This window comes from Lepidochelys olivacea (assembly GCF_965140295.1).
Source record: "Lepidochelys olivacea isolate rLepOli2 genome assembly, chromosome: 8".
In the NCBI taxonomy this organism is placed as follows: Eukaryota; Metazoa; Chordata; order Testudines; family Cheloniidae; genus Lepidochelys; species Lepidochelys olivacea.
In genome coordinates this window covers 1,056,407-1,073,919 of record NC_140418.1, presented here as the reverse complement: position 1 = coordinate 1,073,919, position 17,513 = coordinate 1,056,407, and the positions used below count along the sequence as shown (strand labels likewise).

General features: G+C 46.2%; 1 protein-coding gene across 3 annotated transcripts in view; it reads left to right on the top strand.

Annotated features, from left to right (window-relative positions):
• Positions 1 to 17,513, top strand: part of NSD1 (nuclear receptor binding SET domain protein 1) — a 105,035-nt gene that overhangs the window by 25,346 nt on the left and 62,176 nt on the right. For all 3 annotated transcript variants that reach the window (XM_084635857.1, XM_084635856.1, XM_084635855.1), the window contains exons 4-5: positions 16,220 to 16,341; positions 16,493 to 16,811. In XM_084635857.1, the coding sequence (XP_084491983.1) occupies positions 16,220 to 16,341; positions 16,493 to 16,811 (441 nt within the window). The remainder of the gene's footprint in view (positions 1 to 16,219; positions 16,342 to 16,492; positions 16,812 to 17,513) is intronic.

The following is a 17,513-nucleotide window of genomic DNA, read 5'->3' as shown; positions in this document are numbered from 1 at the left end:
ACCCAATCATCTTTGAAGCAACAGTTTTGATGGGTCAATCGAGGGTTTGTATCCTCTTGCACCTCTGGATAAATCTACATCCATTGGCCCACATCCTCTGCTTTAGAGACCACCTTGCCTATTTCCTCCATGCTTGGAGGCAGATCACTACAGACAAGTGGGTCAACAAGGTCATAACGTTGGGCTATACTATCCATTTTACGTCACTCCCTCTCTTCCACCTCCCTTCCCTGTCCCTCTCAGGGACCCCCTCATGAGCTTTTATTGAGACGAGAAGTGAACTCTTTCTCCTTTGATTAGCAGCGATAGAGTCGGTTCCTCTTCCTCCTCCCCTCAAGGGTAAGGGATTCGACTCAGAGTTTTTCCTTCTGCCAAAGAAGGATGAAGGGTGGAAACTGATCTCAGATCTAAGGCTTCTCAACAAGTTTGTAAAGCCTCAGAAGTTCAGGGTGGTGAAAATAGTCCACATTAATCCCTGTACAGGAGATGCACTTTATAGGGACATATCTGGACTCATTGATGGCCAGAGCCTATCTTCCTTTAGACAGATCTGTAACCTTGTCAGGTCTGATATGGGCAATTCAGGGAAGCCCTCGAACCGCAATAAGGAACTGTCTTCAGCTCCTGGGACACGTGGCAGCTTGCACCTTTGTGACCGATCATGCAAGGCTATGCCTCCATTGCTCCCAGGGCTGGCTCAGAACGACTTGTTCTCCAGTCAGATGCACCCTGGACAGACAGGTGAAAGTTTCTCTGTAAGAGGAGGGACTCCCTCGACTGGTGAAGGATCAACTCTGCGTCTGTGCAGCTGTTCCTTTCTGTCGCCAAGCCCCATCAGTGACTTTAACAACAGAGGCATCATTGTTGGGATGGGTAGTGCACCTGAGTGTCCTCACAACTCGGGACTCATGGACAACTCAGAAAACCAGTCTCCAGATCCGTAGAGCCCTGGAAATCTGTGGATATCTGCTTTATACCTGTGGATATTTGCATCCATGAACCATTTTTGCAGCTCATGGTTGGATGCGGATCCAAATTTTATATATAGAGTCCTGCAAATCTGCAGATATCTGCTTTATATCTGCGGACCTTGTTTAAGCATCACAGATAGGATGTGTAGGCTTGGGGAGATTGGAGCCTTGATGGCAGATCCCCCCCTTTATGGTGTCCTTAAAGGACAAGATCTCTACTTCCACACTCTAAATTCTTACCTAATGTTCTTTTGGAGTTTCACTTTAATCAATCCATTCATCTACCAGTATTTTTCATGAAGCCATGTAGTTCTCTAAAGGACTCCTGTGTACTTCCTGTGTATGTTAGAAGCACATTGGCCTTCTACTTAGATAGAACCAAGCAATTTAGGAAGTCACCTAGGCTGTTTCCTTCGCAGATAGATCCGTGGGGCCCTCTGTCTCTGCTCAGAGACTATGGACGTGTATCTAGATGTATCTGTCATGCTGTCTGGAGTAACTCACAACTGTGAGTGCCTACCTCAGGGCAGATGGTCAGAAAACAAGGGCAGACACCCCAAACTGGTAGTATGTTCTATAATTTAGATTTCACCAAGCCAGTGACAAATGTGAACTCCTGGATCACTAAACATGGAGTCACTTACCATGGAGTCACAGATAGTGCCCTTAGACTCTCCAGTCTGTCTTGCCACCCAGACAGATGAGTTACAGAGCGGTTAAAGCAGGTAAAATATGCGTACAGGTGAGTCGGTTTGTAACTCCAAATGACAGGTTTCAGAGTAACAGCCGTGTTAGTCTGTATTTGCAAAAAGAAAAGGAGTACTTGTGGCACCTTAGAGACTAACCAATTTATTTGAGCATGAGCTTTCGTGAGCTACAGCTCGCTTCATCAGATGCATACTGTGGAAAGTACAGAAGACGTTTTTATACACACAAACCATGAAAAAATGGGTGATTATCATTACAAAAGGTTTTCTCTCCCCCCACCCCACTCTCCTGCTGGTAATAGCTTACGTAAAGTGATCATTCTCCTTACAATAAGAAAAGGAGTACTTGTGGCACCTTAGAGACCAACCAATCCATCTGAGCACAAGCCCTCGTGAGCCACAGCTCACTTCATCCGATGAAGTGAGCTGTAGCCCACGAAAGCTCGTGCTCAAACAAACTGGTCAGTCTCTAAGGTGCCACAAGTACTCCTTTTCTTTTTGCGAATACAGACTAACACAGCTGTTACTCTGAAACCTCTCCTTCCAATGTGTATGATAATCAAGGTGGGCCATTTCCAGCACAAATCCAGGTTTTCTCCCCAACAAACACTCTCCTGTTGGTAATAGCGTATCTAAAGTGATGACTCTCCTTCCAATGTGTATGATAATCAAGGTGGGCCATTTCCAGCACAAATCCAGGTTTTGTCGCCCCCCCCCCCCCCCAACAAACACTCTCCTGTTGGTAATAGCGTATCTAAAGTGATGACTCTCCTTCCAATGTGTATGATAATCAAGGTGGGCCGTTTCCAGCACAAATCCAGGGTTTAACAGGAACGTCTGAGGAGTGGGGGGGGGGAGGGGTAGGAAAAAACAAGGGGAAATAGGTTACCTTGCATAATGACTTAGCCACTCCCAGTCTCTATTCAAGCCTAAGTTAATTGTATCCAATTTGCAAATGAAATCCAATTCAGCAGTCTCTCACTGGAGTCTGGATTTGAAGTTTTTCTGTTGTAATATCGCAACTTTCATGTCTGTAATCGCGTGACCAGAGAGATTGAAGTGTTCTCCGACTAGTTTATGAATGTTATAATTCTTGACATCTGATTTGTGTCCATTTATTCTTTTACGTAGAGACTGTCCAGTTTGACCAATGTACATGGCAGAGGGGCATTGCTGGCACATGATGGCATATATCACATTGGTGGATTTGCAGGTGAACGAGCCTCTGATAGTGTGGCTGATGTTATTAGGCCCTGTGATGGTGTCCCCTGAATAGATATGTGGGCACAGTTGGCAACGGGCTTTGTTGCAAGGATAGGTTCCTGCGTTAGTGGTTCTGTTGTGTGGTATGTGGTTGCTGGTGAGTATTTGCTTCAGGTTGGGGGGCTGTCTGTAGGCAAAGACTGGCCTGTCTCCCAAGATTTGTGAGAGTATTGGGTCATCCTCCAGGATAGGTTGTAGATCCTTAATAATACGTTAGAGGGGTTTTAGTTGGGGGCTGAAGGTGACGGCTAGTGGCTTTCTGTTATTTTCTTTGTTAGGCCTGTCCTGTAGTAGGTGACTTCTAGGTACTCTTCTGGCTCTATCAATCTGTTTCTTCACTTCCGCAGGTGGGTATTGTAGTTGTAAGAATGCTTGATAGAGATCTTGTAGGTGTTTGTCTCTGTCTGAGGGGTTGGAGCAAATGCGGTTGTATCGCAGAGCTTGGCTGTAGACAATGGATTGTGTGGTGTGGTCAGGGTGAAAGCTGGAGGCATGTAGGTAGGAATAGCGGTCAGTAGGTTTCCGGTATAGGGTGGTGTTTATGTGACCATTGTTTATTAGCACTGTATGTCCAGGAAGTGGATCACTTGTGTGGACTGGACCAGGCTGAGGTTGATGGTGGGATGGAAATTGTTGAAATCATGGTGGAATTTCTCAAGAGCATCTTTTCCATGGGTCCAGATGACGAAGATGTCATCAATATAGCGCAAGTAGAGTAGGGGCGTTAGGGGACGAGAGCTGAGGAAGCGTTGTTCTAAATCAGCCATAAAAATGTTGGCCTACTGTGGGGCCATGCGGGTACCCATAGCAGTGCTGCTGATCTGAAGGTATACATTGTCCCCAAATGTAAAATAGTTAATGGGTAAGGACAAAGTCACAAAGTTCAGCCACCAGGTTAGCCGTGACATTATCGGAGATACTGTTCCTGACGGCTTGTAGTCCATCTTTGTGTGGAATGTTGGTGTAGAGGGCTTCTACATCCATAGTGGCCAGGATGGTGTTGTCAGGAAGATCACCGATGGATTGTAGTTTCCTCAGGAAGTCAGTGGTGTCTCGAAGGTCGCTGGGAGTGCTGGTAGCATAGGGCCCAGGATTTCCAGATTTATGGATCTTGGGTAGTAGATAGAATATCCCAGGTCGGAGTTCCAGGGGTGTGTCTGTGCGGATTTGATCTTGTGCTTTTTCAGGAAGTTTCTTGAGCAAATGCTGTAGTTGCTTTTGGTAACTCTCAGTGGGATCAGAGGGTAATGGCTTGTAGAAAGTGGTGCTGGAGAGCTGCCGAGCAGCCTCTTGTTCATATTCCGACCTATTCATGATGACAACAGCACCTCCTTTGTCAGCCTTTTTGATTATGATGTCAGAGTTGTTTCTGAGGCTGTGGATGGCATTGTGTTCTGCACGGCTGAGGTTGTGGGGCAAGTGATGCTGCTTTTCTGCAATTTCAGCCCGTGCACGTCGGCAGAAGCACTCTATGTAGAAGTCCAGTCTGCTGTCTCGACCTTCAGGAGGAGTCCACCTAGAATCCTTCTTTTTGTAATGTTGGTAGGGAGGTCTCTGTGGAGAGGTGTGTTGGAAATATTCCTTGAGTCGGAGATGTCAAAATAGGATTCTAGGTCATCACAGAACTGTATCATGTTCATGGGGGTGGAGGGGCAGAAGGAGAGGCCCTGAGATAGGACAGCTGCTTCTGCTGGGCTAAGAGTATAGTTGGATAGGTTAACAATGTGGCTCGCGAGGGCTTGTGCTCAGATGGATTGGTTGGTCTCTAAGGTGCCACGAGTCCTCCTTTTCTTTTAACTCCAAATGGTGACAGTGATGTAATGAACTGCCTGTTCCCCAAAAGTCTTTCCAGGGTACCCAGATTGTCTCTTGGGATCTCCGCTTTGCATTTGGCACACTTCCCTGTAAGCGTCCAAACTGTCCAGAGATCAAGGATCTTTCGTTGAATCCATAGTTGTAGTATTGTGACACAGAAAGTGAGCTGATAGCGTCTCTAACCCCGTGGGCTTTTCCTTTGATGATGTGTGTGAGGAATGTACTTAGGGCGTCTCTACACTGGCGCTTTACAGCGCTGCAGCGTTCTCACTCGGGTGTGAAGAACACCCTCCGAGCGCAGCAAGTGTCAGTGATGTGACGTGCCGGTGTAGACGGTGCATCAGCGCTAGGAGCTGCACGCATCGCGGAGGTGGGTTTTCAGAGCGTTGGGAGAGCTCTTCCCCAGCGCTCTGCCGGGACGACACAAGCCACGTTAAAGCACTGGGACGGCGGCGCTTTAGCATTGCCAGGGAAGGTGTGCCCTTAGCCTTTTGACCTGACTGCTATACATAACGGCCACTTGCTTTGAAATTAGCGTTTTCGGTTAAAGTCTTTCCTTAGCATTTCACAAGGTCTCTTTGGTGGGTTATTTAGTTACAGGGTATACACCATGTAAATGTTTGCTGTTGCATTACAACAGGAACAGAGAAGTGAAAACAATACAAGTAACATTCCACTAGTTTTCATGAAGTTTAAACATTTGAACACACACTTATACATTTAACGCTTTGATCTGTTCTAACACACAAGTGAATTGGCCTGGGGTTCTGAGCTAAGCTGGCTCCTGGTTTGCCAGCATCCGAATATCATCACCAAATGGTGATGGCACATTCCACCAGATTGTAGGCAACGTCTCTGGCACTATAGAATAACGTACTGGTATCTGAAATATATAGGGCCGTAACGTGGGCTTCAGAACATAGGTTTCAGAAACATTAGGGCCTGATCCATGCCCTCAGGTCTGACGTGGCGCTTGCCTCTGCAATATATCTGCAGTTCTGGTCTCTGTTTCGAAGCGCCCTCATCCATTTGGGGTTACTGCTCAGAAGCCACCTGAAGTGGAGCACCTCCTACTCGAAGAAGAAGAGGAGGTTACTCACCTTGTGCAGTAACTGTGGTTCTTCCAGGTGTGTGTCCCAGTTGGTACTCCACTATTTGCCTTCCTGCCCCTCTGCTTCAGACTGGTCCTTAGGGGACTGTGTTAGAGTGAGCCTGGGTCTTTGAGGCCTCCTGCTGAAGTTCCCACAGTCCTACCCCACCGGGCTCCAGAAAAGGAGTGGTGAAAGTGGGTCCTCCAGGCCTGCCTAGAGAGGATGCATAGAAGCAGCCAATCAGAGCCCAGCAGCACCAGATAGAAGGTGCTGCTCTTGCTGGCTGGGACCTGAGGAGCAAGGAAAGGGAGCTCGTTGCTGGTCACAGGAGTTCAAGAAGAGAACCAGAAGATGGATTCTATTAGTACTTGCATTCTGAAGGACAACGAGGATTTGAGAACTTCCGTCCCGAGGCCAGGGTGAAGAGAGGCTCTACATGGGAGAAATTCCAGGGAATAACAGCACCAAATTGAAGGCAGTTGTACGTGGCTGTTATGTATAGGGTCCCTGGGTTGGGACCCAGAGTAGTGGGAAAGCCCAGATCTCCCCCATTGGCCACCGGGAAAGTGGCCTAGGCACCAAGAAGGGGACAAGGCTTGCTCAGAAGCCTGAGTGAAGGGCAGGATTTAAAGGGCCCAGAGATGGGGCTGAAGACCCTGGCGAAGGGTGACAATTTGTTGGCCTTCTTGCCACACCAGAAGGGGTCCATCCGTTTTAGACAGGTTTTAGTAAGGTTACTAAGGGGCTTGGGATAGTGGCAGGGTGGCTAATGGACATGAGGATGTGGAAATGGAAATTACCAAATTCGAGGTGGAAATCAAACTCAAACAGCTTAATGGGACCAAATGGCGGGGCCCAGATAATCTCCATCCAAGAATATTAAAGGGACTGGCACATGAAATTGCAAGCCCAATAGCAAGGATTTGTCATGAATCTATAAACTTTCCGGTCGAATGCCATGACTGGAAAATTGCTAATATAGTTCCTATTTTTAAGAAAGGGAAGAAAAGTGATCCGGGAAACTTACAGGCCTGTTAGTTTGACCTTAAGTGAAAGAGAAAATAGTTAGGGACATAGAGGTAAACCGCAAGTGGGATAAAATGCAACAGGGTTTTACAAAAGGCAGGTTGTGCCAGATCAACCTGATCTTTCTTTGAGAAGACAGCCAAGAAAATGCAGTCGATTTAATCTGCCTGGGTCTCAGGAAGGCGTTTGATCCGGTGCCACATGGGGAATTATTAGTTAAATTGGAGACAATGGGAATTAATGTGAGAATTGAAAGATAGATAAGGAACTGGTTAAAGGGGAGACTACAATGGGCATACTCAGAGGTGAACATGCCAGAGGGAGGTTACCAGAGGAGTTCCTCAGGGATCAATCCTGTACATTGGACAAACCGGACAGTCTCTACGTAAAAGAATAAATGGACACAAATCAGACGTCAAGAATTATAACATTCAAAAACCAGTCGGAGAACACGTCAATCTCCCTGGTCACTCGATTAGACCTAAAAGTCACAATGTTACAACAAAAAAACTACAGAAACAGACTCCAACGAGAGACTGCTGAATTGGAATTAATTTGCAAACTGGATACAATTAACTTAGGCTTGAATAGAGACTGGGAGTGGATGGGTCATTACACAAAGTAAAAACTATTTCCCCATGCTTATTCCCCCCCCCACACACACAGTTACTCTCACCTTTTTGTCAACTGTTGGAAATGGGCCATCCTGATTATCACTACAAAAGGTTTTTTTCTCCTGCTGATAATAGCTCACCTTAATTGATCACTCTCATTATAGTGTGTATGGCAACACCCATTGTTTCATGTTCTCTGTGTATATATGTATCTTCCTACTGTATTTTCCACTGCATGCATCGGATGAAGTGGGTTTTAGGCCACGAAAGCTTATTCTCAAATTTGTTAGTCTCTAAGGTGCCACAAGGACAACTCGTTCTTTCCACAGTTGGGAGGTATTGCTAATACGGAGGAGGACCGGAATACCATACAGGAAGTTCTGGACAATCTTGAAAACTGGAGTAATAGAAATGGGGATGATATTTAATAGTGTAAAGTGAAAGGTCATGCACTTAGGGACTAATAACAAGAATTTTTGCTATAAGATGGGGGACGTATCAGTTGGAAGTGACAGAGGAGGAGAAAGATATGGATGTATTGTTTGATCACAGGAAGACTATGAGCTGCCAATGTGATATAGCCGTGAAAAAGGCAAATTAAGTCCTAGGATGCATCAGGCGAGGTATTTAAAGTAGAAATAGGGAAGTGTTAGTACCATTATACAAGGCACTGGTGAGACCCCATAAGAAAGATTAATTCAAACTGGAACAGATGTAGAGAAGGGCTACTAGGATGGTGCGAGGAATGGAAAACCTACTTTATGAGAGAAGACTCAGAGAGCGTGGCTTGTGTAGCCTAACCAAACAAAGGCTGAGGGGAGATGTGATTTTTGTCTGTAAATACTTCAGAGGGATAAATACCAGGGAGGGGGAGGAGTTATTTAAATTAAGCACCAATGTGGACACAAGACCAGATGGCTATAAACTGCCCATCAACAAGTTAAGGCTTGAAATTAGGCAAAGATTTCTAACCATCAGAGGAGTGACATTCTGGAGCCGCCTCACAAGGGGAGCAGTGGGGGGAAAAAACCTAACTGGCTTCAAGACTGAGCTTGATAAGTTTATGACGGGGATGGTGTGATGAGACTGCCTACAGTGGCATGTGGCTTACCTGCGATTGCTAGCAGCAAATATCTCCAAAAGCCGGTGATGGGACACTAGCTGGGGAGGGCTGTGAGTTATTACGGAGAATTCTTTCCCAGGTGTCTGGCTGGCGGGTCTTGCTCACGTGCTTAGGGTTTAGCTGATCGCCATATTTGGAGTCGGGAAGGAATTTTCTCCCAGGTCAGATTGGCAGAGACCCTGGGGGGGTTTTCACCTTCCTCTGCAGCATGGGGCACGGATCACTTTCAGATTTGAACGAGTGTAAATGGTGGATTCTCTGTAACTTGAAGTCTTTAAATCATGAGTTGAGGACTTCAGTAACTCAGCCAGAGGTTGTGGGTTTATTACAGGAGTGGGTGGCTGAGATTCTGTGGCGTGCAATGTGCAGGAAGTCCGACTAGATGATCATGATGTTTCTTTCTGGCCTTAATGTCTATGAGACCGCTTAATTTTCTTAAGAGACTTTGGTGAGGGACCTTGTCAACGGCTTTCTGAAAATCTAAATACACTAGAGCAACTTGATCACTCTTGTCCACATGTTTGTTGACCCTCCTCAAAGAATTCTAATAGGTTGGTGAGGCATGATTTCCCTTTATATAAAGCCCTGTTGACTCTTCACCAAGAGTCATGTTCATCTATGTATCTGATAATTCTTTGCGTGGTACTGAAATTAGGCTTACCAGCCTGTCATTGCCAGGATCACCTCTGGAGTCTTGTTAAAAAATGTGTTGCATTAATTATTGTCCTGTCATCTGGTACAGAGACTGATTGATTTAAGCTATAGGTTACATACCACAGTTATTAAAGGAACAGCCGTGTTAGTCTGTATTCGCAAAAAGAAAAAGAGTACTTGTGGTACTTTAGAGACTAACAAATTTCTTTGAGCATAAGCTTTCGTGAGCTACAGCTCACTTCATCGGATGCATTCAGTGGAAAATACAGTGCGGAGATTTATACACACAGAGAACATGAAACAATGGGTGTTACCATACACACTGTAACGAGTTACAGTTAGTAGTTCTGCAATTTCATATCTGAGTGTCTTCAGAACTCTTGGGTGATACCATCTGGTCCTGATGACTTACTACTATTTAATTTATCAATTTGTTCCAAAACTTCCTCTATTGACACCTCAATCTGGGAGAGTTCCTCAGATCTGTCCCCTAAAAGGAATGGCTCAGGTTTGAGAATCTCCCTCACATCCTCAGCCCTGAAGACCAATGCAGAGAATTCATTTAGCTTCTCTACAATGGCCTTGTCTCTGTTGGTGCTCCTTTAGCTCCTCCATTGTCCTGTGGCCCCACTGATTTTTCGGCAGGCTTCCTACTTCTGATGGATGGACTTACAATTTTTTTTTTTGCTGTTTGTCTTTTGCTAGTTGCTCTTCAAATTCTTTTTTGGCCTGCCTAATTATCCTTTTACACTTGACTTGCCAGAATTTATGCTGCTCTCTATTTCTTTCAGTAGGATTTGACTTCCGAGCAGTCAAAAAGGCTAACAATGTTAGAAACCGTTAAGAAAGGGATCAGACGACAAAACAGAAAATATCATAATGCCGCTGTATAACTCCCTGGTGCGCCCACACCTTGCATACTGTATACAGGTCTGGGCACTCCACCTCAAAAAAGATCTGTTGGAATTGGAAAAGGTGCAGAGAAGGGCAACAAAAATGATCAGGGGCGTGGAAAAGCTTCCTTATGTTGAGGGATTAAAAGCACGGCACTGCTCAGCTTGGAAAAGAGATGGGGGGATGTGATCGAGGTCTATAAAATGGTGGCTGGTGTGGAGAGAGTGACCAAGGATGTGTTGTTTGCTCCTTCAGTGCCCCCAGAACAGCCCACACAATAATTGTCAAGCGGGCAAGCACATGGCAAACAAATAGACAAACTAACAGACAAACTCTTCCCCCTCTACCCCCACCCCGCAGCTGTAGTTGGTCCTCCTTCACCTGGAGAACTCCCTCACAAACCTCCTCTTTGTGCTCCTGTTCACTAGACTGAAAATCTGGGGTTCCCCTTTGCTGTGACCGTTCCTTAGACACAGACTTTAAGGACACATTTTCAGTATATTTACTGAACATCCATCCATTTCACCATAATATTGACACTGGCTTTCGTTTGAGGTCTCACCCGACATTCTTTGAAACTAGGGTGCACGTTCCAGACTCAGGAGATTCCTGTAACCGCTTTGCATCCCCTCAGTGCCCCATGCCAGTTGGCACAAGGGTTCTCAGGTTACAGGGTGCACTGGCAGAGCTGTGGTGCAGGGAACCGGGGTGTCATGCCTCCCCCACCTGAGCCCCCAACCCCTTTTGCCTCCCCTACCATCCATCCCCATTTGTCCCCTGCCCCAGAATCTCCCTCCCCTCGCTGCAGGCCCAAATCCCTCTCCCCTGCTCCCCCACTTCTTTGCCCTCTACTAATCCTCCTCATCCCAGGAAGCAAGCACGTGTCTAATTCCTCCCCACCCCCAATATTGTGATTACATTTCCCCCAAAATGAAATTGCTACCCACGACTCAAATTGCAGCCACTCAGTTCAAAATGGTTTTGTCTTTGGAGCGGGCTTCTGGTTGATTTACCCCTAGATATGTGTTTGGAAGAGTGAGTTCATAGCCATCAATCTCAGGGAGACCTGTGATTCATTTGTACTGCTCAGTTTAACAGTATAAGGCAGCAGAAGGGAACTATTTTTGGGGGTGAGGCCGTAACTTGGGAACTTCAGTCAAATGACCCCAAATTTGGATCACTAATGCTGTGCTAAACCCCTGTGAAGCACCCTGAATTTCAAAGCACTCCAATGAATCATTTGGATTTTAGAGCACTTACAAGAGTTGAGCTTTAAAGCATATAAAATGGCAGGAGTGGAAACCCTCTAGCTATGAGTCTGTTATGGACTGTGTAAAAATGTCCATGTTCTTAAATATACTTCACAAGTTAGGTCCCGCAGAGGTTCAGGGGGTGCCATGCATGACCTCGGGTAACACTCTACTGAGACCATTATGTCCTGCATCACGTCAGCAGTTTGATCTCTAGCTTTGGCCAAAGACATGCCACTTTGGTTTTTTTTAAATGGCTGTTTTATTGCTGGGGCTTAAATCTCTGGAACCCTTGGCTCAAATGACTCCAAATTTGGGTCACTAATCCTACCCTGTGCTCTCCCCAGGCAGGCATGCCTAATTTCAAAGAAATCTGACTAGGCATGTTGATTTCAGAGGACTTAGAATGGTCCACCTTTAAACAGATAACATGATGCAACCTTAACTATAATAGTGCTCCCACATAACTACCATGATAGGCTATATCCTGAACCGCAGGAGTTCTCAGCTACAGTATTATTTGCCCTCGCAATTCAAATGGAATATTTGACATATTTCTGGTACCAGTGTAATTGCTACACCAAATAAGCAAAAAGGGAGGACGACTGGAAGTTGCTAACTCTTGGTATTTTTCAGAAAGTAATCTGGTTGGCAAATGCAGTGATCTGACTGTTCAATTGAGTCTCTCTTTGTACAGATCAATCCTGTGAGCTAAAATATTAAATAACCATTTCATAGTGCAGTGCTGCATTCTGTGTGCTGTTGGTGTCATAGAAAGTGCTTGGCTTCCAGGCAGGCGATGCACCAGGACCTGCACCTCCCCCTGACCGCACCCTACGTGGTGCGTTGCTGCCTGCTGGTGATAGCTGTTGTAAGCAAACAGTGTTTGTCACATCACTTGTGGCTAAGTTAGAATTTTTTTGTACTTATGTAAGCATGAAACCTCAATAAGGCACAGAGATGCTGCCCGGCCTCCCACTGTTCCCACTGTGTTAAAGTGCCTCGGTTAAAAAATAAATAGAATAGCCCCTCCTACACATACATGGAGGTGGACAAAAAGCTTATGGAGGAGGAAGATATTCTTGGTTTGTTCCTAAGATTCTGAGCTATGGAGAGACTGAAGTGATCAGATTTTAAATATTCAATGACTAACGGGAATCTCCTGAGAATGTTGTTTAATGATTCTTTCAACCACGAAAGATGGAAAATCGGTAGAATAGCATTGCTCAAAAACCAGTGGTGGCGTATCTCAAAGAGCAAAGGAGGGAAGTAAGTGTGCCAACCCGCTCCAGTAGCCTATTGCGTAGAAATGGGGTGTTGAGCTGAAGCTATTCGTTGCCGCTTACAAGGTTTAGATGTGTTGCATGGCAATACAGCACAGGCTATTAGGAGTCTTATCAGAGATTTAGCTAAGAGTTTAAAAGAGTTGGCTGAGGAACTCTCTGGACCATCAATGTTGATGGTCAGTAAAGCTTGGAGCACTAGAGAAATTCCACAAAACGAATGTGCCAATATTAAAAAGACTAAATGGGATGACCAGGGTAGTTATAGGCCTGGCAGTCTGACACACATACCTGCAAGACAATGGAGCAGCTGGTATGGGACTCATTGGTAAAGAATTTAATGGGGGAAGTGTAATTAATGCAGATCAACATGGTTTATGGAAAATAGATCCTGTCAAACTAACTTGCTATCTTTTTTTGATAAGATTACAGGTTTTGTGGATAAAGATAGTAGTGTTGATGTAATATACTTAAACTTCTATAAGGCGTTTGAGTTTGTATCACAGAACATTTTGATTGAAAATTAGAATGATATAAAATGTACATGACACACATTAAATGGATTAAAAACTGGCTAATTGATAGGTCTCAAAATGTAATAGTAAACGGGGAATTCTCCATCAAGGGGTGACTTTCTAGAGGGGTCTGGCAGGGAATGATTCTTGGCCCTACGCTATTGAAAATTTTTATCAATGACCAGGAGGAAAACAAAAATTTTGATTGATAAAGTTTGCTGATGACACACAAATTGTAGAGTGGTAAATAATAAAGAGTACGGGTTGCTGATTCAGAGTGACAGGGATCTCTTTGTGAACTGGGGCCAACCAAACTATGCATTTTAATACGCTTAAATGTAAATGATACATCCAGGAACAAAGGCTGTAGGCTATAATTACACAATAGGAGACTCTATCTTGGGAGACAGCGACTGAAAAATGTTTTGGGGGTCGTGATGGATAATCAGCTGAGCATGAGCTCCCAGTGAGATGCTGTGATCAAAAGGGCTAGGGTGCTTCTTGGATGCATAAACGGGGTAATCTCAAGTAGGAATAGGGAGGTTATTTACTCCTGGGAAAATTCTGTGCCCCTGTAGCACAGCAGAAAAATGCCTGTCCCCCACCTTACAGATTCCTTTTGCTTCCTTGCAGATGAAATGGTTTCTGTGGGGATGCAAAGAGAAGCTGCACCAGTATTCGCACACCCCTCCCTGGCAGCTCAGCTGGGGAGAGGTAAATCAGTCAGGGGAGAGGGGTCTGGGGATGCCCCGGCCACCCAGGAACTTGGTCCCAGCTGGTGGGGGGGGATGGAGATGGAGTTCCACCTTCCCCTTCCCTGCACGGAGCAACCACGGCTGGGTCAGATCAAGTCCGAGAAACTTCCACTAGCTGCGGGAAGCTCTGCACCCCAGGGTGTGTGTGTGTGTGTCTGGCTGCGGGGTGGGGGTGGGAGTGTGTGTGAGGTTCCAGGTGTGTGGGGAGGTGAGGCTCAGCGGTGGGAGGGAGGTTAGGTGCCGGGGGTCTGGATGCACAGGGGTTGGGTGGATGTGGAGCAGCTCCCTGTACAGTGACCCCTTGCTGCACCGGAACCCTCCCCACTGAGCCCCCTCCACAACAGGATCCCCCTGCAGCAAGAACTGCTCCACCGACCTCCCCAAACCTCCACCCTGCCGAGCCTTACCCCCTGCATCAGGAGCCCCCCACACACAGACCCCATCCTACTTAGTCCCAACCAGCTGCACCCTGACCCCCCACTCACCCAAGCCACATTTCCCCAGGGCCCCCCCAACTGAGCCCTAACCACCTTCACCTGGACTCCCCTGCAGAGTCCCATTCCCCCTGCCCCCAAAATCCCATACTGAGCCATCCAGATTCCCCCCTGCACCCAGACTCCCCACGAGGAGCATCCAGATTTCACCACACAGAACCGTGGTACTCTTGAGGGAATTCTGAACTGAAAAACTAAAAATTTTGCAAAGTTCTGCATATTTTAATTGTCAAAACAACACAGAAACACAGTAACAATATAATCACACCATTTTCAATTCTTTTGGTAATTTATTTCAAAATACTTATCAGCAAATAATTGAAAATGGTGTGATTATATTGTGTTATTTTGACAAATAAAATATGCAGATTTTAAAATGTGTGCAGAATATTTAATTTTTTGGTGCAGAATTCCCTCACTGGCAATTTTTAAATCAAGGCTGGATGTTTTTCTAAATGCTCTGCTCTAGCAATTATTGTGGGGGCAGGTCTCTGGCCTGTGCTATGCAGGAGGTCACACTAGATGACCACAAGGGTTCCTTCTTGCTTCGGAATTTATGAATGGAAGTATTTTTATCATTTATTTTTCTGTAATACTGCAATGCTTTACAAACGTATGGAAGGCAGGTCTGTGCCCTGAGGAACGTGCAGTCTGATTGAGACAGCAAACAGGTCAGGCAGCATCATAGCAGTGTGGAGTGTTGTGAAGCGAAGTGGAATAAGTGGGTTTGCAGAAGGAGAGGGAGGGAGACACCTGAAGGCTGCGCGGAATAAAGGTGGGAAGAAGAGAAGCTTCCAGCACAGCTTCTATTGAAACTCTGGCTTAACTCTAAACTACGTTAAAAAGAGCAACAGCTTCGGTCTTAACAACAGAGAGTGGGAGAGAGTCTGAAATAGCAGGGAAATAGTGTGAAAAGGGCAGTGGTGGGGGGAGCTTAGGAAAGGGAGATGCAGGGTGAGATTTCCAGATGTGCCTGCGTAGCATCTGCTGGTGAACTCTCTCTGACTGTCAGTGAGAGTTCAGGGTGCCTGGCTCTCTTGGGCACTTTTGAAAATCTCCCCCACTGTGCCAAGAAAGGGTTAATAAGTTAGGAACTAGAATCTACACTGCAGTAAAAAGAAAAGGAGGACTTGTGGCACCTTAGAGACTAACCAATTTATTTGAGCATAAGCTTTCGTGAGCTACAGCTCACTTCATTGGTGCATCCGATGAAGTGAGCTGTAGCTCATGAAAGCTTATGCTCAGATAAATTGGTTAGTCTCTCAGGTGCCACAAGTCCTCCTTTTCTTTTTGCGAATACAGACTAACACGGCTGTTACTCTGAAACTGGTACACTGCAGTAGAAGACCCAGAGTTGGCCTGGATCATTTGACTCGGGCTTGGGCTGTGGGGTATAAAATTGCAGTGTAGAGTTCGGGCTCTGAGACCCGAGGAGGGGCAAGGTCCCAGAGCCCAGGTTCCAGCCCAAGCCTGATGTCTACACTGCAATTTTATAGCCCAGCAAGACAGAGTCAGCTAACCTGGCTAGTTGTGGCTGTGCCGCAAGTCTTTTGTCACAGTGCAGACATCCCCTTGAAGATAACAATTTGTCCAAGAGAATCATGTGAAGGGACTTTTCTTCTCTGGATTACACTGCCTTTTCTTCACGGTGCTTCCGGAAAACAGTACTGGAGCAACCTCTACGGACAGGCTAGAAGGGGATTTCATGCCAGCCTTTTGCTCTTCTCAGAAACTTCATCCTGAAGCTGTTTTCTTTTTTCATAGCATATTCAGAAAAGAAACGCCTTAGAAAGCCGAGCAAACGGCTTCTGGAATATGCAGAAGAATATGATCAGATATTTGCACCGAAGAAAAAATCAAAGAAGGGCCAGGAGCAATTGCAAAGGGTAGGTGAGAGCGTCGTGCTGCTAACTCCCGTTCTGTGGTTTTGCTCTCAGGCTCTGGTTTGTATCCCTGCAGTATGTTGTTTGTGTTCTTGCTGTGCATAGCACAGGGCAGGTTAAACCCACTTCCATCTGTATCTGTTGCTGCTGCTAGGTGAGTTCCCGGGAGAGGTCTGAGTTCAAGGGGGAGGAAAGGCTTCCAACACGATGCAGTCGTGGAAGTGATATCCAGAGTATTCAGCTGGAGCAGAATCCTGTGATGTCAACTCCATCTTCCTCTTCAACCAAAGATTCTCCTCCGGTCCTTGAAGCAGAACATTTGCTGTTAGAAGAGCCAGTATCCCATTCCTCTGAGCCCACTGACCTACTCCTAGAAGGACATTCAGATTTGCCGGAGCTGATGTTATCTTCCCCTGATGTGTCTGAAGTTTCTGCTTGTTCTCTGGAGGCAGAGGAACGTTTCCTGAAATCAGGTAAGCGATGTGCAGCATGCCTCCCTTCTGAAATGCGTGAGTCTGCTTTGCGTCTAGCTGCAGGAATTCTGACTCAGATCGGTGCTGGAAAGCTGAAGAACTGCTCTCTGGTTTCTGTTTTGTTAAACTCAGTAATGTGGCTGTAAGCGAGCAAGCATAAATTATAAATTTGGTAGCCAAAGAAAAAGCTACTCGCTTCACATTTCCCAGCATTGTCCATACCGTGATGTGCTCTCCGCATACTACATGTTTGTCCAAACCTGGGTATTCAGAACTCCCTCTTCTTCTTCGAGTGCATGTTTCGTGTCCATTCCAGTCAGGTGTGTGCACACTGCATGCACAACAGCCAGAAGACTTTTCCCCTAGCAGCATCTGTAGGGTCGGCCTGGGCGCCCCCTGGAGTTGCACCTTCATAGCACCCAATATAGGGCCCTGCCGACCCGCCACCTCCTCAGTTCCTTCTGACCGCCAGTGACGGCTAGCTGGAACTTCCTGAGCGCACCGGTGCCGACGGTGCGCAAGTCGGCTCCTAGAAAGGAGAAAGGCCTCAGCCCATCCAGCCTACTTCGGGCCCGACAACTCCTAAGGGCTCATTGATTCGTGCCCCGCAACAGGTCCAGTGAAGTCCAGCCCACTACTGCTCTCCGGACTGTCGTGGCCAGGACATTCAACTCCACTCCACTCCGGAGACTTTTGAGTTAG